General features: G+C 31.6%; 1 protein-coding gene across 1 annotated transcript in view; it reads right to left on the bottom strand.

Annotated features, from left to right (window-relative positions):
• Positions 1–20599, bottom strand: part of LOC113364114 (spectrin alpha chain) — a gene marked incomplete at both ends in the record, with an annotated part of 40968 nt that extends 20369 nt beyond the window's left edge. The window contains 15 exon segments of the mRNA XM_026606583.1: positions 829–1020; positions 2558–2745; positions 2816–3023; positions 4678–5036; positions 7936–8241; positions 9378–9572; positions 10945–11173; positions 13277–13555; positions 15274–15555; positions 16779–17056; positions 18468–18717; positions 18789–19001; positions 19280–19386; positions 20219–20354; positions 20426–20599. Coding sequence (XP_026462368.1) covers positions 829–1020; positions 2558–2745; positions 2816–3023; positions 4678–5036; positions 7936–8241; positions 9378–9572; positions 10945–11173; positions 13277–13555; positions 15274–15555; positions 16779–17056; positions 18468–18717; positions 18789–19001; positions 19280–19386; positions 20219–20354; positions 20426–20599 — 3396 coding nt within the window.
• Between the last annotated feature and the right edge of the window lie 2591 nt (positions 20600–23190).

Genomic DNA, 23190 nt, shown 5'->3' with positions numbered 1-23190 from the left:
CGGTTCGGTAGGATGAGCTTAAATGTGGACGAAAAGTTTAACACTTTTTTTTCGAATTACAAAGAAACGGTTTGGCAGATCGTCGCACAAAACTGACAAACGATAGTTTTCATCGAGATACATCAAATGCTTTTTAAATATCTGAAATCGGTTAAGGCGTTTTTGAGAAAACGTCGATCGAAGATCTCATTTTGACAAATGTCAAAAAAACGATACCAATTTTTGCAAATTTTGACGAAAGCTAAACAAGTTGTCGTAGGGCCGTAATATTTTAGTATGACCTAGAAAACTATGGTATCTACCGTCAAAAAGAAAATCATAAAAATCGTCGATTTTTTTTTTTAAAAACTTTATTACAAGAAAACGGCCCGGCCGATCTTTACCAAAAACTAATCAGCACGATTCCCAACCAATATCTATCGAATGGTTTTTAAATTTTCAGAATCGATTCAGAATTGCGGGCTAAAACGTGGACGAAAAAATTTTCACTTTTCTGCGATTTACAAAGAAACGGCCCGGCCGATCGTCGCACAAAACTTAGAAATGCTAGTCCTCATCGAGATACATCGAATGGCTTTTAAATTTTTGAATTGGGTCCCGCCGTTTTCGAGAAAACGTCGATTTACGGCAAAAAATCTGTTCACACACACACACACACACACACACACATACTTTTTTCAAATTTGGTCTCATTCGATTCAGAATGGTTCGAAACGTCGAGAAAACATAAAATTAGCGAATCGGATTTTTTGATGAAAACATAAACTTCTCCTTCGGGAAGTTAATAAAAATAATAACAGATTGTTTATTTAGGTTTATTATTCTGACCTCCATTTGTGTCTGAATTTTCAAAGCAGCTTCGGTCTGTCCTAAACTCATGAGTTGCATAGCAATTTCATTCATCTCAGCCAAACGAACTTCATTAGCTTTCAAATCGGTCTGGAAATCATCAAACTTCTTTTGCAATACTTCCACTTGTTCGAGATCCTCACCAACGTCTTCAATTTGGGCATGGTTCTCCTGAAAAAACATTTGAATTTGTAAATTTAAAGTGCAATCAATATTACAAATAAATATTTAACTAGTGGTGTATGGCATCGTGCCTTAAGGCAAATTGCTGAAACTTCCGGTACCGTAATGAAATATTCGAGAAATTTTAAACGTGTTCAAATACACCTAAGTCTGTTTTTACACGGTCTTTTTGTACACGGTTTTGATATAACACGGTTTGAAAATTGAATATTTTTAATTTTTTTACACGATTTTATTCCATTTAGCACGATTTGAAATTTTATGTACTTAAATTTTTTTTGTCAAATTTAATTTTTGCGAAGTATGTTCATATCACAAAAAAGTATTTATGAAAGAAAAAAGTCTGAAACCATCGATAGTATCGATAGTTTGCGAACACTAGCTTAAAGATTTAAGTGAATTCCCCTTTAGCGCGTACAAACAATTTTTACTGGTCAAAGCAAATGTGAATAGCACTAATTTAGGGGAATACCCTGAAAATTCTTGTTATTCACTAATTTTAATAGGTTTTAGAGATTAGGAACAAATCACCCATTTTTGTATAAGATTAATGTCTTTTTTTACAAGGTTTTTTTTTTACACGGCTTCTTCTGGAACCAATCTACCGTGTAAAAACAGACTTAGGTGTATATTATTACAAATACTGTAAATTTCATTATTTTTGCTAACTTGTGAGCAAATCAAATGTAAATCGTAAATCAATTTATCTCCAGAACATTAACAATCGTCATTTCATTTCGAATTCAACTTCAAAAAAATAGTTGCCTAATTTACACAAAATTGAAAAATGCTCCCGTATAGTCACAGTCTAAACGCATTTGCAAATAATTCTGTGCGACATTTTCACTTATACTGTGCTTAGCTTGGCGGCATTTTCACATTTTTCAATAGTTTTCACAAAATTGTAAAAGTGCTCCATACATAAAGAGTCTAAACGCACTTGGGTAAACATTTGCACCAGAGTGGCGCTTAGACTGTGCTTAGTCTGGGTGATTTTTTAAATTTTTAATCCAAAATTACAAAAATATTATATAGAACATAAAAAAAGATGTAATAATTTTTATCCTCAAAAGCAATTGTTTTGTCAAAACAGACAGTTTTTTAGATTATTCAAATCGAACGCTTAGTTCACTCAAAAACTGCCATTTTCTGCACATTTGGCTCTGTATCTTCGAAATGGCGAGAACTGCCTTTGCCAAAAACTAATCACCTCTTCTCTCAATTATTACAAATTGAGTGACCTGCCTTTGCCGAAAACTAATCAGCACATCACCCTATCAATAGGCATCGAATGTTTTTTTAAACCATTCAATTCGGTTGATCCGTGCGCCCAAAAACGTGGACGAAAAAATGCGGACATACAAAACACACACACACACACACATACACACGCACATCGATTTTTTCTGAGGTAAGCCAGTAAAATGTTCAGAAACCTTCAAAACGTCGAGAAATGCAAAAATTTTCATTTTCGATTTTCGGCCCATTACTATAACTACCCTACGCGAAGTTAATAATATATTACCTTATCCTTGATCCAAGTAGCTAATTCAGCAGCTTCTCTGACAAGTACGTATGCTTTTACGGTTTCATTCAATTTGTGTTGCCTATCTTTGGCAAGACCCAACAAATTAGCGTACTGGTTGTTAATTTGGGTTTGCCGAGCTCCAATAGAACTGCTGTCGACCAAATTTTGCTGACTGGCACTCAAACCTAAAAATAAAATAATAGAAATAATTTTATTACAATTAAATATTTATTTTGAGAAAACTGTTCTACTAACCTGCTTCGATCTTTTTAACATAAGCAGCAGGTACAAAACCTTGTCTGTCGTTGACTTCAACTTTCCACCAATCTTTGTTGTTAGAATTGAGCAAGGTGAGGACATCTCCTTTCTTCATTGAGACCTCACGAGGGCTCTTTTCAGTGTAGTCGTATAAAGCCACTACACATTCTTTACCGGTGACATCAACAACTGGTGTTTGCTGTTGCTAAAAGATAATAGAAACTAGAGTTTGTCAGTTTTCAAAAACCGTTTTTTTGGCGAAAATTATGGAATTCGAAAACCGTTTTTTTAGTGAAAAAAGTCGGTTTTCACTGTATAAATGAAAAATGACAAATATAGCCAAATATAAAAGATAGATAAAAGCGTTTTGATTCTTGAAATCATATCGGTTCAATAGCATTTGATATCTTATCAGTATGCAATGGTTCCCAGAAAGGTTTTGTATATATTAATTTAGATTTTTATACCAGCGTATATATTAATTTAAATCAGTGTGACTTCTTCTTGAAGAAGTAACTTTTCCTACTCAAATTTAAAAATAAATTTGAAACCCCAGAAGTCACAAATTAAAGAACAAAAAAATTATATCAGGATTTAAAAACAATTAAGCATAATTTGGTCGCAAGTATGAGAGTATTTTCTATTTCAGGAAATTTGTGAGTAATCAAAGGACATGTCTAAGTATCAATTCGATACTTGTTCTCAGTTTTTTGAAATCATATTTTATTAAACAAAAAAACAATTAGAATGTTTAAAATTAATTAATTAAAATTGTTTGGAACAGACAATACCCGAGTTTAGCTTAATTGTTTTTAAAACTAAAATTGATATTAACAAGTATGTATTAGCATGTATCTAATATTTTTTCTTTTTTTTTTAATTTAATGCATTTTTTTTATTTAAAAATGTATTATTTTTATTTATTCGAAAACTTTCCTTTCACTATCATAAAAATATCATATAATAGGTTGTCAAATATCTCCCTTCCGCTTTTTTGCTCTTGGTTTATAATACAAAAAGGCGGAAGGGAGATATTTGACAACCTAATATTTTCATTCTTATATGTAAAAATGATGCATGAATAACAAATAATTATTTTCAAAGTTATTTAATCAAGATAAACTATTATTTTTTAGTTCTACTAATTAAAATTGAAATAATTTTGTTTACTATCTATAAAATTGAGCAATAAATTCAGTGAATAAACTGCTCTAAATTACATTAAATTTGCTGATAAATTACAGAATATTCGAGCAAAAATTTATTTTCTATATAAAATTGGAAAACCGGTTAAAACCGGTTTTTAGTAAAATTAAAAATCGAAAACCGGTTTTCTGAAATGTCGGTTTTTGTATAAACCCTAATAGAAACTTATTAGTCCAGTCATTTTGTCGTTTTGCCGGTACAGTACTCCGGGAATTCTGAAAATTGGTAATCTTATAGATTTCGAGGTGCTCTTTACGAAAATCAACTTTGCCACCTCAAATTTGAACGACAAGTTGACGCCATATTGAAAAAATGGCGTCAAAAAACAGCTTTTTTAAAATATCTGCTTTCTGGCTTATTCTACGATAAAAGTATATATGTACGAATTGCAGAAAATATATAAGTACGAAAGCCAGAAAAAAGATATTTTAAAAAAGCTGTTTTTTGACGCTATTGTTTTAACTTGCCGTTCAAATTTGAGGTGGAAAAGTTGATTTTCGTAAAGAGCACCTCGAAAACTATAAGATTACCAATTTCCAGAATTCCCGGAGTACTGTACCGGCAACAGCCTTTTATTTGCACCAAATGACTGGACTATATTGAACAAATACTACCAGCTAATACAATTAATTTTTATTCCTTACTACACTTACTCTGCAATTAGCAGCCTGCTCCTTCAACCCCTCAATAGTATTTCCAAAAGCCTCCAAATCGCTGACCAAAGCTTCGTGTTTCTTCAAAAGTGCTTCAGAACTGTCCTCATCTTTGCCATAATCCTGATTGCAGACGATTGGTTCCTTCTCCCTCATCCAGGATTCGGCTTCATTTGCATCAGCAAAATATTGGTGGGCTTGTAGAGAATCTTCGAGGTCTTGTTTTCGTTTCAAAGCTTTTTCCTTGAGCTGGTTCCATTGCTCTTCCAGTTGATCCATTCGCTGTTTGATTTCGGGAGCAGCAAAATGTTGTTCATCGATCATTTGGGCTCCGGCAACAAGAACTGCAGCCATACGAGCTAAGGGGAAATGACTCAAATTAACTAGTGGTGCAGGGCATCGTGCATTAAGGGGGTATTCTACTGTAGAATTTTGAAAAAATCCAAGAATTTTTTTTTCAAATTTTCAAAGTTTAGTTATTCAAAAATATGTCATTAAATGGATTTTTCAAAATTACTATTATTTCTTGAGTTATAGCCGTTTTAGTAACGTGGCCTCGGTTCGGGTCCAACTTGTCTCAAAACTTTGAACGCGTTTTTCTCGGAACTACTTTTTTCGAGCTGGCGGTAAGGATATCTCGAGTTCTAATGAACCGATTTACTTCAAATTTGGAGAGAATCTTCTCTATACATCGCTTTATCGTATGGACCTTGCCCAAAACTATAACTTTTTATTTAGTATTTTTAAAAAATTAGGATTTGTTAAAAAAACATGAAAAAAAAAATTTTTTTTTTTCAAACTGCCACCATTCAAACAAAACAAATTTGTTTAACTTATCCAAGGTTCATACGATAGCGGCATCTATTATAATTAAGAATCCATCTATTTTTTATGTTTCAAATCACCAGGAGGGTTGGAATCATGTACGCCAGGACACCCTCTTTTTTTTGGGAACCTCCACTTTGATTGCTCATAACTTTGTAAATTTTAATTTTTTTTAATAATAATTTTTTTATGTAATAATAAAATATCAATAAACAAATGATCAAAAAATCGATAGTAAAAATATTATTTGTTTCCTTTATACAGCGCTTCAAAAACCGGGCGAAATTCATGACTCTACAGTAGAATACCCCCTTAAGGCAAATTGCTGGAACTTTCTGTACCGTAATTAAACATTCGAGAAATGAAAATAACCAATAGTTGTTTTCTAATAAATAATTTCAAATAGATTATTTATCTTATATATAAAAATGGATCGCAAAATGTGTTGGTAAGCGCATAACTCAAAAACGCCTGGACCAATTTGGCCAATTTTTTTTTTTTAAATATTCGCTGAGGTCCAAGGACGGTTCTTACGGCGAAATAATTTCCGGAAAAACTCCAAAGACAGCCCTTTTCTTTTTCACATACAAACGTTTTCTAACTAAAACGTAGAATCAATTTGAGCGTTAAAATTCTTCTGTAATGGTGTATGAAAGGATAATCCTCCTAAACGATTATTCGAATTTTGATAAATCTTTCTGAAGTTTGTCATGGGATTTTATTATGATTTTTTGAATTATAAAATATAGTTAGATTGTAGAAATAAATGAAAAATGTTATAAAAAAAAACGCTTATTTTTCATTGACATTGAAAATATTTGAGGCATTGTTTGGCATTGAAAAGACTGTCATTTGCCATTACCTTTAAAATAGTATATTACAAGTTCTGATAAAGTCAGAATTATAAGAGTTGTAATCCAATTAATCCATTTACACATTTGAAGCCTCGAGGTAGTAGGGTTTTATAAGATATTAATATATATGCGTTTATTTAATTATTTTATTAATGTAAACCTTTGAGTTTTAACCACATTTAAAAACGTGTTTATATTGATAGCGGATATGTTCTTCGGTAATTAGGAGCTTTAATTACATTAAAAAATACAACTAAAAATAGTACAAGTTGCATCGAAACTTAGATTTCTGTTTTGTCTGTTCCGTATTAATCACGTGAGCCTTTAAGAGGAAGGGAGGGCTTTAACAAAAAATCTCAAATTATTATCAATATAAAAAAAATCCAAAATTGTTAAAAAAAATCCAAAATTTTACGATTTTTTCTAGGTACTAGGTAAAATGAATGTGATGTTTAAGGGGAAGAAGTAATTTTAAATATCACCAAGGGGAAGGGAGGGTGTCAAAAAATCCTTAAAAATTGCACACGTGATTAATGGGCGTTCCCTTAATAAATCTCAAAATTTTCTCGTATATCTAAAGACAAAATATGCTAATTTGAGATATATTTTTTATATTATATTTATATTTGTTGAATTCAAATTACTCTAATTGGAATCTATGTGCGATTTTCATTACATTTCGCAATTGGAATAGTTAATTATTTTAATATGATTGTTTTCACTTCTGAACTTTAGATAAGTAATAATGTATATTGAATTATAAGTGAGCAAAATGTAATTTAGATATTAAAATTACAAGAAACCATTTAAAATATGGTACAAAATTATAAAAATTATAGGCAATATTATTAAAGCAAATATTTTGGGTAGATAATTCCCAGGTGATATTGTACCTTTACCGCGAATGCTTTATATTAATTCTTCCTAAATTTGATAAACCTTTTAAAAGAGTTCTTATGCTATTACCATAAATACATCACAAAGGCAGACGATGATTTTTTGTGTGAAAAATTTGGAAAATCAATGTTTTAGTCATAAATAAACAAAATACATCCACATCTATAGGTATGACTAAAAATGTTGGATAACCCTTGGCATTAAAATAAATCGAGCTATTGGAAATAAATTTGTTCTATTAATTGCAGTGTATAATTTTTAATATACAATTTTATTGAACATATTTTAATATTTGTTAAAGGGATAATTGAAGTGTTAAATGTGGGAATTGAGAATCATCATTTTATTTGAAGCAGTTCTACATTTAATATTACTCATATTTGTGCAAATAGTAATTCGAAAAACAACAATTATTATTTTTAATTGAACTGTGTAAATATTAGTATAGTATATTAAAAAAATGTAGATGTGGGTACAGTACAACGTCTGTCGGGTCATCTAGTCTATTATAAATACATACTGTAAATTTATTAGTGCTCATTAAATTGGGCGACAAACTTATTCTACCCTACAGAAAGTTAAAACAGAAAACATACTTTTAGTATTTTCTCTTTTAACTTACCAGAACCAATTTATAAAAACTATTTTACGTTATTTATTTAAATGATATGATTCTTCCTACCTTCGTGATTATTAATTTCAGCCAAAACAGCTTGATGTTTCTTCATCAAATTCTGCACACCGATCAAGTCACGTCCTCGGTTAGTAGATGCAGCAACTGGTTCCTTTTCTCTGATCCAAGCAGCTTCATCATCTAAATCCCTAAACAACTGTTGAGCCTGTAAGCTGTCCAGGAGTCTCTTTTTGCGTTGAGCCATGGGTGCATGCAGGGCCTGGTATCTTTCAGCCAGGGCCACTTCTTTTGCGCGAATGTTATCGGCGTCGAAGTGGCCACCTTCGACGAATTGACCAGCTGATAACTTAATTCCTAGAGAAAAAAATAAAGGAATCAATTTTGTAAAAAATACACTTTGGCTTATTTGAGCCGCTCAGTGCACACACTCCACTTTTTGAAAATCTGAGATATTAGTGGGAAAGAACTTGGTATAATCATAACTTTTTATGATTATAATAATTTTCCAAAAGAATAAAAATTGCCACTGTGAAACGAAAATTTTTTTTGACCACTAAATCCATAAGTCATTTATTTCAGAAGACATTTTGATTAACTCCATTCTGTAGTGTATATGTTCTAGTTGGGTTGGATTTCGGGTTTCAAATTCATGAATTACGAATAAGAACACAGAACTGTAGGGTGTTGTGGGTCTTGAAAAAAATTCATCTAGTTTTATAAAAGACATCGAAGACGTTACAAACTTTGAAAAAATAACATACTAAAATTCGTGTACCCGGCAAAACAAGAATATTAAAACTGCCTGAAGTTTATTGAAACTTGTTCAAAGTACGGAAATAAGAGCTAACTTAATTAAAAATAAATTTCTGGTCGATTAAAACAGTTATTAATCTATTAACTCAAGATTTTGTTATTATTGAGTCACGTGCGAAAAAAAATCGAGACATAATTTTACCAGATAGTTGATACAATATAATAAAAACATTTAAGAAAAAAGCGCCATTGTAGCTAAGCCGAATGCTTCACTAAGATTTTTTATCTATTTTTTATTTATTTAGAACAATAAATCAATAACAGAAAAGTTAAAACACAGGGTGTCCAAAAAATTGGACTAAAATGCGCTGAATTTAGAATAGAAAGGTCCAAACCCAACGATATACAATTTAAGTGTGACTACAATGAAGATCCGAATTTTAAAAAAATGTTTAAAGTTTAAAAAAAGATGAAAACTTGATTAACTCCACAAGTCATATCAAAACTTTAACTTTAATGATAATTATTATCTCACTATTAATAGTTATAAATCTTATATACTGTTACATGTAAGCTATATATGTATTTATACGTTCTAAAATATATTTTTCAATTTATATTATAACAGGAATTTTTAAAAGCAATATACATTACTTTATCGCTTTTCTCCACTTTCCGACTTTCGGAGTTAGTCGATCTGTGCACTGAACGGCTCATTTATTAATGTGAAATCCTACCATCAATTCTGTCATTGTGGGCTCCTACATCAGCCTCAAGCAAAGCGTGTTTCTTCTGCAAGTTCTGCACGCTGGTCAAATCTTTGCCATAGTCTTCAGACAACAGTTGGCCTTCGATTTCGGACAACCAGAGCTCGACATCTTCAATTGTACGGTTGAATTGTTGTTGTTGAGAAGCCTCTTGCAATTTACATCCTGAAAAAAAACAAAAGTGTTATAATCCCCGGAAAATATTACTCCTATTAACTTCCCGAAGGAGAAGTTTATGTTTTCATCAAAAAATCCGAATCGCTAATTTTATGTTTTCTCGACGTTTCGAGCCATTCTGAATCGAATGAGACCAAATTTGGAAAAAGTATGTGTGTGTGTGTGTGTGTGTATGTGTGTGTATGTGTGTGTGTGAACAGATTTTTTGCCGTAAATCGACGTTTTCTCCAAAAACGGCTGGACCGATTTCAAAAATTTAAAAGCCATTCGATGTATCTCGATGAGTACTAACGTTTCTGAGTTTTGTGCGACGATCGGCCGGGCCGTTTCTTTGTAAATTACAGAAAAGTGAAAATTTTTTCGTCCACGTTTTAGCCCGCAATTCTGAATCGATTTTGAAAATTCAAAAATCGTTCGAAAGATATTGGTTGGGAATCGTGCTGATTAGTTTTTGGTAGAGATCGGTCGGGCCGTTTTCTTGTAATAAAGTTTTAAAAAAAAAAATTTCGACGATTTTTATGATTATTTTTTTGACGGTAGATACCATAGTCTTCTATATCATACTAAAATATTACGGCCCTACGACAACTGGTTCAGCTTTAAAAATTCGTTAAAGTTTGCAAAAATTGGTATTGTTTTTTTGGCATTTGTCAAAGTTAGACCTTTGATCGACGTTTTCTCAAAAACGCCTGAGCCGATTTTAGAAATTTAAAAGCTATTTGATGTATTTCGGTGAGGACTATCTGAGGTTTGTCAGTTTTGTGTGACGATCTGCCAAGCCGTTTCTTTGCAATTTGAAAAAAAGTGTTAAACTTTTCGTCCACATTTAAGCTCATCCTACCGAACCGATTTTAAAAAATCAAAAACTGTTCGAAAGATATTAGTTGGGAATAATACTGATTAGTTTTAGGTTAAAATCTACCGAGCCGTTTTCTTGTAATTAATTGTTGAAAAAAAGTGTTAAATTTTCGTCCACATTTAAGCTCATCCTACCGAACCGATTTTAAAAAATCAAAAACTGTTCGAAAGATATTAGTTGGGAATGGTACTGATTAATTTTAGGTAAAAATCTACCGAGCCGTTTTCTTGTAATGAACTGTTGAAAAAAAAATTTAAGCCGATTTTCATGGAACTTTTTTTGTCGATATACATCATGGTCTTATAGAACTTACTGTAATATTACGGCCTCACGACAAGTAGTTTAATTTTAAAAATTCGTCAAACTTTGCTAAAATTATTATCGTTTTTTTTAAAGTAGGATTGATGAAGTATATTATTTACATTTTTTTTTTTGATTAAGTCGATTATTTACACATACCAAACCAATTAGTTCTATCTAGTATTTCTATAACCAGCTTACCTTTCTTATCGGTGGCATTAACCAGAGCTTCCCATAATCCTGCAATTTCACTCATCCTGGCTTCGATTTGAGGAGCAGCATAATGGTTTGCTTCAATTAAGCTGTGTCCAGTATTGGTGATGTCTTCCATACGAGACTTGTTGGCGTTTAGTTCTTGTTCGAAGTTTTGATGTTTTTGGACTTTGCCATTGATATTGGTTGGATCCAAATAGCTGTCATCAGTTGCAAACTGAAAACAAAAATAAACCAAATTTACAACCAATTTTTTAAAGTAAAACTTCTTTAGAAATAGGGTGTAAATCCGTACATATGCAACAGAAGTGCGTTACGGCAGAGTCGAGTGCCAATAATTGGTCATTCGCTCTTTTCTATACAAAATCATTTCTATACGGATCGATTGTGATTAGTCATCGTGTATGTGAATAGAAACTTGTTGTATGCGTATCGGCATCAACGAACCGATATCAACAAGAAAATCGGAATAGATAGATAATCATTTTAAAGTTACATCGTAGTACAAGTCTTGATTTAATGAAAAATGCCCGAATCAGAAGAATATTTTACCCCGTTCCTTGAAAATAATAAAACAAATTAAACATTTGTGCCGTGTACTGAATGTAAGTTTATTGATTAGAAATTATTTCTATATTATTCGTAGTTTCTATAAATCTTTGAAGTCATTAAAATGGAAAACTAGCTGTAAGTGGAATTCTGTCTTAAGGCAATTGAGGCATCGTGCCTTAAGGCAAATTGCTGGAACTTCCCGTACCAAAAATTATTATTATTTTTAAAAACGATTAACATTTTTGAAACAATTTTACTTCGAAAAAATAAGATTTGTCAGAAACTATAAATTGGACAAAAAATTACTTTCTTTTGAAAAAAAAAATTTAAATATTTTTTTTTTTTTAATTTTTTTCTTGAAAAAAAAAATGTTTTTTTTATTTTGACTAATTTTGGGATATCTAAACTTTTTTTCAAAGCAATCGTACTGCTTTAACTGCATGAAGATGAAATATCAAAGCGCGTAAGCGCCGCGTCGCCGTCTAACGCGTAAACATTGGTACGGAACCCATAGGAATGTAAACCAAATTTATACTTATCGTTAAAATCTCTATAAAATATCTGATAATTTGATGTGCATATGTCTAATGATGATTTTTGGCCGCCAAATGGCATTTTTTTTTTACTTTTTTCATTAGATCTCCGAAACCACTAGACCTGCCTTTATGAAAATTTGATCGGTTCTTCACCTTGTCAATACAAGTAAAATGTTTTTTGAATTATTAAAATCGAACGCTCCGTTCTCTTAAAAACTGAGTTACGGTTTTCGGCACTTTTTGCCCCGTATCTTCGGAACGGCTAGATCTGCCTTCGCCAAAAACTAATCAGCACGACTCCTTATCAATACAAATCGAATGTTTTTTGAATTATTCAAATCGGTTGATAGGTGTTCCCGAAATCGTCGACGAAAATTTGTATCCGCACATACATACACACACGCACATACATACACACACGCACATACATACACACACGCACATACATACACACACGCACATACATACACACACGCACATACATACACACACACACACACCCACACACACACCCACACACACCACACACACACATACATCCATTTTGTCTAAGGTATGCCAAAATATTCAGAAACCTTTGAAACGTCGAGAAATGCAAAAATTTTCATTTTCGATTTTTTTGCGATTACTATAACTTGCCTACTATAACTACGGGAGGTTAATAATTTTTAAGCAAGACAGATATTACAGCAAAAAAGTAAAAAAAAATACAAGCAGTCAATGAATGTATGTTAATTTTAATTACATGAAGTTCTTCAAACACAATTATTACATGATGAGTGAAGTAGCAAAAACAATATTTGTTTAGGCGTTGTTTAACAAAATCCATTGGGTGAACAAATAATATTATAGAATTTATCAGCAATTACTTCATTTTTCTAATAAAGGTTCAAGTCCTAAATGCTAATTACAATGACAAACCGATCATGTCATATTTGAAGTATGACTTTAATTACATTATTGTTTTTAAATATTATACATATTTTTAATGCTACTATAAATATATAATTTATAATTTATCATTATATAAATGTGTATAATGATCGCCACTAATAAATGTGTTACGATCAAGAGTGTTACCATATTACTAATAAACATTATTCAAAATTGTTATATGATGTATTTATTTTTACTTGAATGCCTTCTTGTACAGTAGCAAATAAGTTTTACTTCAATCGCGTGTGAACCTTACGCGCACTTTTTATCTTATTATAAAAATATATTATCTTTACCTTGATTTTCTCATTAATCCATCCCTTAGTCTCGTCGCAATCCCTTTCAAATTGTTGCAGCCTGAATGAATCTTCAAGTAGTCCACGACGATGTGCAGATTTCTCCAGAAGAGCCGATCTTCTTGCCAACAGCATCTTTCTTCTATCGGCTACATCTTCAGCTGAATAATGTTCTCCTTCAATCAATTTGCTGGCAAACTCATCAAGGGCTTTGATTTTCTCCTCTTGTGCTGCAAGACTCTTTTCAAAGTCTTCGTGCTTCTTGATTAACGCTTCCACCTGAAGGTAGATGAATGAAATTAAAACAAATGGGAAAAAAAGTAGAACTAATAGTGCATGGCATCGTGCCTTAACAAATGAGAAAAAAACTATAATCGTAATAAACCCGCATCTGTCCCTAGTATCAATTTGATACAAATTCAAAATTCAAACTAAAAAAAAAGGGATACGTATAAATATTTGGATTCGAGTTTTTGGCTACCTTCCTAACTATTCTAAATGAACAAAAAAAACATTCAATGCATGTGCGTGACGTCATGGAAAGGCCCTACAAAAAATGTTACAAATCGGTTCTTTGTATCATATTGATACATTATTGGTGTGTGGCACATACAGCTGTATAGAGTATAGTATACATACATATATCGTTCTACTTATTTTTTGGTATTGTGGTTCAAGTGATGACGATGAGGATAACCAGCCAATTGATGCTGAAACTGAAGAGGAGGGTGAGGAGAGCGAAGATGAATTGGTGTGTGCCACTCAAGAAGAGCGTGAGCAAGCAATTCTTCAACCGAATACATGGATTTTATCGAAAGACAAAAAAATTCAATATTCGAGAGATGATTGTCCACCAGATACTCGAAGAAATTCAATACCAACAATTCATAAAGGTATGTTTTTTTATGGCTTGTCGTTGATCATATGAAATAACACATTTGTGTATGTTTAGGTCCAACTACATATGCTACTTCACGTATCACTAATCCAGTTTCTGCATTTTTGCTATTTCTGAAACCAATCGAGACGATTGTGCTTGATATGACGAATTTGTATGGTCTAAGGAAATTCAAAGAGACATGGGAAAACATCGATTTGGTCACCTTACGAGCTTATTTTGGTTTGCTATTATTGGCGGGTGTTTACCGTTCGAAAGGTGAATGCATGACTGAATTGTGGGATGACAAGCGTGGACGGCCGATATTTAGAGCAACAATGTCGTTGAAATACTTCAAGTATTTGAATTCATGCATACGTTTCGATGACAAAGAGGATCGACTTGATCGACTTGCAAGAGATAAGCTCGCTGCGATTCGTAATGTTTTCGACAAATGGAATAAAAATTTGCGAACAATGTATGTGGTTGGCGACAATTTTTTCACCTCGTACGAGTTGGCCAAAGAGCTGAAACAACGCAAGATGACGATCGTTGGCACCATAAGGAAGAACCGCAAAGAAATACCACCGATTCCATTGGACATGAAGCGAAAGCCACAATACCATTCAGAGTTTGTGTTCGATCATAATTTGCGCCTTACTATGGTCTCATATATACCGAAAAAAAACCGGTGTGTTACTCTTTTGAGTACACTGCATACAAAAAAATTATTGTACAACACCCAAGATCCTTCCAGTTCAAGAGCAAGTGGTGTATTAGAAAAATTACCACCGGCAAACAAAAGATCCCGTTGTCATATCTGTACATCGAAAAATAACTCGAATTTGTACAGAAGTCGCTGTGACAAGTGTAAAAAGTACATTTGTGCTCAGCATTTCTTCAAAATTTGTGACAAATGCACGTAATTTTTACATTTTTGTTATTTTAGAAATACTCACAAATAAACAACCTTTGATCAACAACAAAAACAAATCGATTTGTTTATATTTTTGTATGATTTATGCCTGTTTTTCTAGCCTGTATCAAATTGATACATAGGAACTTTAACGTTTGAAGTTTTAAGGGACGGATGCGGGTTAATTAGAGTCCATTATCTTACCGAATCCAATGAATCTCCCAAGTCCTCATTAGCCAAGAATGCTTCTTGTTTAGCCATCCAGGTATCAGCTTGTTCTGTGTCACGATAGAACAGTTGTAAATCCATACACTGTTCATATAAAACTCTACGTTCTTCCCACAAAGCTAAAAGAGAAGCCTTGGCATCGGTTAGGGCTCCTAATTTTTCTTGGACTTCACCTGAAGCATAATGTTCTCGATCTAAAAGCTTGGAACCGGCATCTAAAGTGCTACGAAAACTGTCTTCGCGGGCATCAATTTCACCCTAAAAAAGAAAATGACATATATAATAATAAATACTAAATCAAGGATTATTTTATTTATTTATTTATTTATTTATTTATTTAAATATATAGCCCACAGATTTCTCCAAGAGGACTCAAAAATACAATTATTTTACATAATGAATAACAATTAAAATATATACAAAATTACAATATATAGTTAGTAACATAAAATGCTAAGATAAAAAATTACATATAATGCAGAATGTAACAATAATATTTATAAACAGAATAAGAAAATAATGAGATATTTGAAAGAAAATAAAAAGATTAACTTGTCTATTTCATTATTAATTAAGTTAAAGTTAGAGGACATGAGTAAAATTGGCGAATTTAAGAGAGAATTAGATTTAGGAGTAGTATAATAGAAAAATAATTGTGAACGCGTAGATAGCCTTGAAACATTAAAGGATAGTTGATTGAGAATAAGAGGACAGTCTATAAAATTATTGCAAAGCTTGAATAAGAACATAATTGTACAGATAAATCGACGTGAGGCAAGAGAAGGAATACCAAATTCTTTTAGTAAAGTGTTGTGGTCAAAGCCACGTTCAGGGTAAATTTTATATGTTTTATAATAGAGATATTTCAGAAATTTTCGCTGAACCTTCTCTATCGCATCAGAGTTGTTGATATGATGAGGATACCAAATAATCGAACCGTATTCTAATTTTGAACGTACAATAGAATAGTACATGCAAAGAAGTGCATTGGTTGACTTAAATTGTTTACAATTTCTTAGTATCAAACCTAAAGATTGATGTGCTCTATTACAAATATCAGTTACATGATCTGTGAAAAACAAATCAGAATCAAATAGAACACCTAAATCGAAAATTTTATTACATCTATCAATGCTGGTGTTAGAAATTTTATAATCAAAAAGTATTGGAACACGCTTATGTGTAAAACTAAGAATCTTGCACTTTGATATATTTAAATGTAATTTGTTATAGATACACCAAGAGTGGAAAGAGTCAAGTTGAGACTGTAATAATAAGCAGTCATCAATAGAATTTATTTTGAGATATAGTTTGAGATCATCTGCAAATAATAAATGTGGGCAGCTAATAATTTCAAATGTCATTAATAAAAATAATAAATAGTAGTGGACCAAGAATGGATCCCTGAGGAACTCCTGAACTAATATTTTCAATGTTGCTCAAGAATCTATTATGATACTTTGGTAATTTAAATGTCTTACCTTATGTTCCTGGTGACGTTCCAACAAAGCTTCAGCTCCAGCAACGTCCTTAGCTAGCTCATCGGCCAAAATAACAGCACGCATACCATTAATCCAGGAAATCAAGTCTCTGAAATCAGCCAAGAATCTGTGCAAGAAATAAGACTCGTCCAACTTCTTCTTACGTTCCTTGGCCTTGGCAGTGAGGCTCTGCCAGTAATCTTCGATTTCCTTCTGCTTAGATTTGGTTTGCTCGCTGTGATCAGCATGAATTGAACAGAGACGTTGGGCTTCATCACCTGAAGAGAAAAATACAAACTAGTAATATATATCTTCTATATATATATATATATATATATATATATATATATAAATAAGTCGAGTTTTCCTTCCTGACGAAATAACTCCAGAACGCACGAACTGATATCGACAATTTTGCATTCGTTGGAAAGGTCTCGGGCTCCAAAAAATTTATAGCTAAGAAAATTAGTGGTGCATGGCATCGTGCCTTAATGCAAATTGCTGGAACTTCACGCACCGTAATTAAAAATTCGAGTAATGACTGTAGTGAGAATTATCAGAATTATACTTGGTTAAGGCAACGAGCAATTCTTACCGCAAAGATTAATGATGTACACGCACTGAATTTCACCATTCAATCAAAAATTGCTGGCGATTTGGTGACATACCACTGATTCCGACTGGTCTTCCGTTTGACTTCAAACGATTGCAATTTTCAGTTCGCAATAACAAGTCGCAAGGCCAATCGCTTAGTGTTTGCGGGATAAATTTCAAATAGATTATTCAGAAAATCATTGTTTTTCACATAGGCAGTTATATTGGTATATTCTTTTAAAATTCTCTCTTAAATTTACAATAAATACAATCATAATCTATTAATTAATTTCGAATATTTACAATATAATACATTATTCAATAATTTTCATATTATTGTAGCTATAATACATTTCTTTATTTAAATACTAAACATTATAAAAGCTATTAAGGAAGACTTTTGTGATTTTGTCGCTTTGTTAAGGCACTATTTTACTTCAATTCAAAGATTAGTCTTAACTTGTGGTCACATAAAAATAATATGTACAATAATATACAGAATCTAACCTAAAATTCATATAAAGTGATTATTTTTATTCACAGCATTTCTTTTCTTTAGAACTATATAAAAATATGCCATTCCACACATTTTAAAGTAATTAAAATTAATGAGCACAATGACGCGGTAGTCAATTACAGATCGTGATGTATCAAATTGCAATAATTAATTTTTCTTTTGTATATGTATACGTATTTTGTAATATATACGTTGCCTGTTCACGAGTTGGAAAACCATCCGCTTCGTTTGTGTTAACGTCAGACCAAAAAACAAAAAATGTGGTTTACCAAAGAGCACTTCAATGAAACGGATAATTTGCGGATTCACTTTCATTTACTTAGAGAATTCAACTAAAAAACACTTCATTTTTGTAATCGAAATAAATTCATTACTGTTGTATAATAAAACCACATTTTTCCTTTTCAAATATAAAACAAACAAAAAATTTCTTCATCTTTCTCACGAAATCATCTGGTGGCGAAACGGAGTTCGTCGGGTTTGCTAGTATATATATATATATATATATATATATATATATACTAGCTGACCTGGCAAACCATGTTTTGCCATATAAAGTATTTCAAAATTCAACATACCCAAAGTAGAAACTTTATCTTCCAAAGCTGCCAAATCTCTCTCAACTCCCTCGTGTTTTCTTTGCAGAGTCTGCACGCTGGCCAAGTCCTTTCCATAATCATCTGAAGATAAAACAACATCCTTCTCTGAAATCCAGGCTACGGTCTCATCAGCATCTCTGTTAAAGCGTTGGATCTCATGAGCCCCAAAGAGCTTCTCTTGTCTCATCAGAGCCAGCTGTTTAAGACGTTGCCAGGCTTCATTCAACTCCTACAGAACAACAAATAATAAATCGTAAAAGTTTATGGATTATGGTGAAGTGTTAATATTATTCAACTTACTTCTTTCTTCTTCAAAATGGTGTCTCTTTCGGGATGTCCTTCCAAAACGAGTCTATCAGCCATATCGTTTACTTCAGCAAAACGATATTCTTGAGATGCCATGTCCTTTTGGAATTCATCGAATTTTCTTTGCAAAACTTCGACGTGTTCCAAATCTGAACCGAATTCTTCAGCTGTAACGAAGGCTTCTTTGTCATGAACCCAGAACAAAACCTAAGAAAAGAAGAATTTATATTGTACATATACAATTTTTCATTACTTTGTTGTTATGGTTATAAAATATTCTTCACAGATGCGTCTTTTGTATAAATTTTCTTCAAAATGTAAATGCTCTTTGGAAAGGAAAATGCATCAAGTGCATAAAAAGTGAATAATAGTAATGGAAATAATAAATAAAAGAGGGAAAGAGATTCATTGATTTATGGGCCATGAACTCTTTGCCTTCGGGCAAACTACTATTTATTATTGTATCAAATATAATTTATACAAACCTCTCCACAATGTCTCAAGAATTGAACAAGAACCAAAGCCTGTTGCAATTTCATTCCCTTCTCAGCCAACTTGGACAACAACAATTCCCACAAGCGATGTAATTCATCTATCAAATAAAAATAAAATATATCAATAACAAGTAAAACCACAACTTGATATTGTAACAGATGTTGAAAGGTGTGTATATATATATATATATATATATATATATATATATATATAATATTTGCAATTATATAACGACAGGGTCATTAACAAACGCTTCGACAATACGGCCCTGAACGAAACGAACACGTGGTTTCTTAATAGCGTGACAAAATTTCTTAAAAAATAACAAAATCCCATCACTTTTTAAATTTTCCAAAAAATATATGCTACACATGCTAAAACACATGCTAAAAACTGCTTTGAGAAAAATGTGACATTTCTATCCTAAACTCCGAAGAGTAAATAGTTTCGACAACTTGTTAAGTTATCATGGTTATTAGTGTGTTTTACCATTTGTGATGTTTGTGTTAAAATATATATATCTCATCAATGTGCACATACTCATACCATGGATTAATAATCGTTTCATATGCTATATTAGGATACAAATTTGTAAGTGTTTTATTACTATTATTATTATTATTGTTTTTCCATGAAATTTCCGTTCATATAAATTATTTAGTTTCAATTTTTTATAGATTATTTGATTACCACTGAATGATGGCTAAGATGCTAGCCGAAACGTATGGATTTTAAATAAATAAACTTTTAAAAAAACTCTCATACTATTTTTATTGATGTTACGCCCGAATATTAAACATATATATCAACATCAAATTCAAGACTATTCAAATATATGTATATATATATATATATATATATGTATATATATATATATATATATATATATATATATTATACCAAAGTCTAATTTATTTTATTATTATTACCTAGTCTGTTGCGAATAGTATCAGAAGCAAAATGTCCCTGACTGATCATTTCAGTACCAGTGTTGTCCAGGACAACAATAGCATTGCTGTGAGCAGCCACTTCAGCCTCGAAAGCCTGGTGTTTCTGGATCTTAGCCTAATAACAAAGAAAAAACATTTTAGTAAGAATTTCAACATCACATTTAAACTTTCTCTTCGTGTATATACCTGCAAATTGGTGGGATCTTTGTAGCTTTCATCGGAAGCAGCCTGCAGTTTTTCGTGAATCCAGCTTTCCAGTTCATCGGAGTCTCTCTTGAAATATTGGAATCTTCGAGAATCCTCCAATTTCTCACGCTTGTTACGAGCTTCCTTCTTGAACTCACCATAACGACTCAGCACCTGAGGAAAAAATAAAAGATAAATAATTATATTATATATACTAGCTGACCCGGCAAATGTTTTGCCAAAAACGATATTTCTAGTATAAAATGTTTAGTACGAAAATAACTAACTGATTGCAAATGTGGTGCAAGAGTAAAAGAAGCAGCTAACAAAAAATATATAAATAATTTACCCACTGCAAAGCACGCCACATATGAATGTCCATATTATGAAAGCTAAAAACCTTAGAATGATTTAAAAAAAAAATCATCTCAATATCTATTTTTTTGACGAAGTTATAGATATATATATCTCTATACGTATGATCCTCTGAAAGCGTTTTTTTATCGTTCCGCGAGCTATTGTATGCCAGCTGCCCTCTTTCATCTATATACCTCATGCACATACCTTTTTAATGTGTCAGCAACTTTGAACACGATGATGTATTTCGCACATTAAATTAAATGGTGTATTTAGTACATTATATTAAAAACTTTAAATACGTTTTTCTCAAATTGACTTTTTTCAATGCGGTGCCACAAATTAAAAAAAAACTACAAGTCGGATCGACTTGCATTTTTTTTAATTTGTTCACCACTGCAATACCTAGTCCCCCTACCTCAAACAACTTGATAACATTACGCAAAAAAATTTTGCGAACCTTCTCGTCCAAAAAAGGCTATTTTTGACATTTTTTTTTTAAATAGCTGCCATTTTTTTCCTTCTTGCTTTTTTTCTTTCATTTTGGTAGGGGGACTGGATTCAAATTTCTTCTTCAACGTAGTTTTTTTTTTTTTGTTTCGAGCGATGCGCAACAGATTTATCTGTGGCACCGCAAACGAGATCGATTTTGGCAATGCCCACTTTGGCGCCCCCTGGTTAAAAAATGACGGCGAAAAAAAAACAAAAAATTTCTCAATATTCTATGATTTTGTAATTTTTGTTTTAAAAAAACCGCATGTCTTTATGATAAATACATTTCGAGAAAAACAAAAACAAATACCTTGCATGTTTTGTAACAAAAAAAGAACAACCCCCTTAAGCATTTTCAAAAACTCAACAAAATCTTAACTAAAAAAATTATGTGAAATCAAATTAAAATCTAAAATCAAATTAGATTAAAAAAAATGATTCCAAAATTTAAAAAAAAAAAATGGGTGAACAACCTTGATAAAAGTAAACAGTTTTCCGAAGTAAAAAGAGTTCTACGCAATTTTTCTATTTCAAATTATAGAAATTTAAAATGAAGAAAATTGGTTCCAAAGTTTTAAAAAAATGGTATGGGTAGATAACCCTTGACAAAAAAATAGTGTATGGGAGTAAAAAGATTTATTTGTATTTTGGTAATTTGATAAAAAAAAATTAAAATAAAAAAAAGTTGAGCGTAAAATTAAAAAAGTGATTTTTACTATATTAAGGTTGGACAACCCTTAATAATAATAGTATTTTAAAGTAATACCATATCTTTTAACTTAGAGATTGTATTGTAATCTGATTGTTAAATTAGCAGAAATAAAAAAAAAAAAAAATTAAAGTAAAGTTTTAGATTTTTTTTAAGCTCAAAAATCTGAACTAAAATTATTTAAAAAATATTCATTGGTAAAATGACTATAACAAAATATGGGTTGATGATAAAAAAGTGAAATTTTTGGGTTGTATGTATTTTTTAATGTCACATAAAAAAATGAAAACAAAAAAAATTGTCAGAAAATTATAAAAACTAGCTGTAAGTGGAATTCTGTCTTAAGGCAATGAAGGCATCGTGCCTTAAGGCAAATTGCTGGAACTTCCCGTACCAAAAATTATTATTTTTTTAAAAACAAATTTGAAAAAATTTTACTTCGCAAAAATAAGATTTTTGAGAAACTATAAATTGGACAAGAATTACTTTTTCTTGAAAAAAAAAAATTAAAAAAAAAAAAAAATCTAAAAAAAATTTTTTGAAAAAGAAAATGTTTTCTTTATTTGACATATTTTGGAAGATCTGAAACTTTTTTTCAAAGCAATCGTACTGCTTTAACTGCATAGAGACAAAATATAAACGCGTAAGCGCCGCGTCGCTGTCTAACGGATAAACATTGGTACGGAACCCAAGGAATGTAAACAAAATTTATACTTATTGTTAAAATCTCTATAAAATATCTGATAATTTGATGTGCATATGTCTAATGATCATTTTTGACCGCAAATGGCATTTTTTTTTTACTTTTTTTGTTAGATCTCCGAAACCGCTAGATCTGCCCTCATGAAATTTGATCAATTCTTCATCTTGTCATACAAGTAAAATGTTTTTTGAATTATTAAAATCGGACGCTCCGTTCTCTTAAAAATGAGTTACCGTTTTCGGCACTTTTTGCCCCGTATCGTCGGAACGCTAGACCTGCCTCGCCAAAAACTAATCAGCACGTCTCCTTATCAATACGAATCGAATGCTTTTTGAATTATTCAAATCGGTTGATCCGTGTTCCCGAAATCGTCGACGAAAATTTGTATCCGCACACACATACATACTACGCACCACACACACACACATATACATCCATTTATTCTAAGGTATGCCAAATGTTCAGAAACCTCTGAAACGTAAAGATATATAAATTTTCATTTTT

Source organism: Ctenocephalides felis, unplaced genomic scaffold, assembly GCF_003426905.1.
Source record: "Ctenocephalides felis isolate EL2017-DRISC unplaced genomic scaffold, ASM342690v1 CF-g0.4_SCAFFOLD_00845, whole genome shotgun sequence".
In the NCBI taxonomy this organism is placed as follows: Eukaryota; Metazoa; Arthropoda; class Insecta; order Siphonaptera; family Pulicidae; genus Ctenocephalides; species Ctenocephalides felis.
The sequence above is the reverse complement of the archived record's forward strand: the minus strand, read 5'-3'. Positions and strand labels throughout refer to the sequence as shown.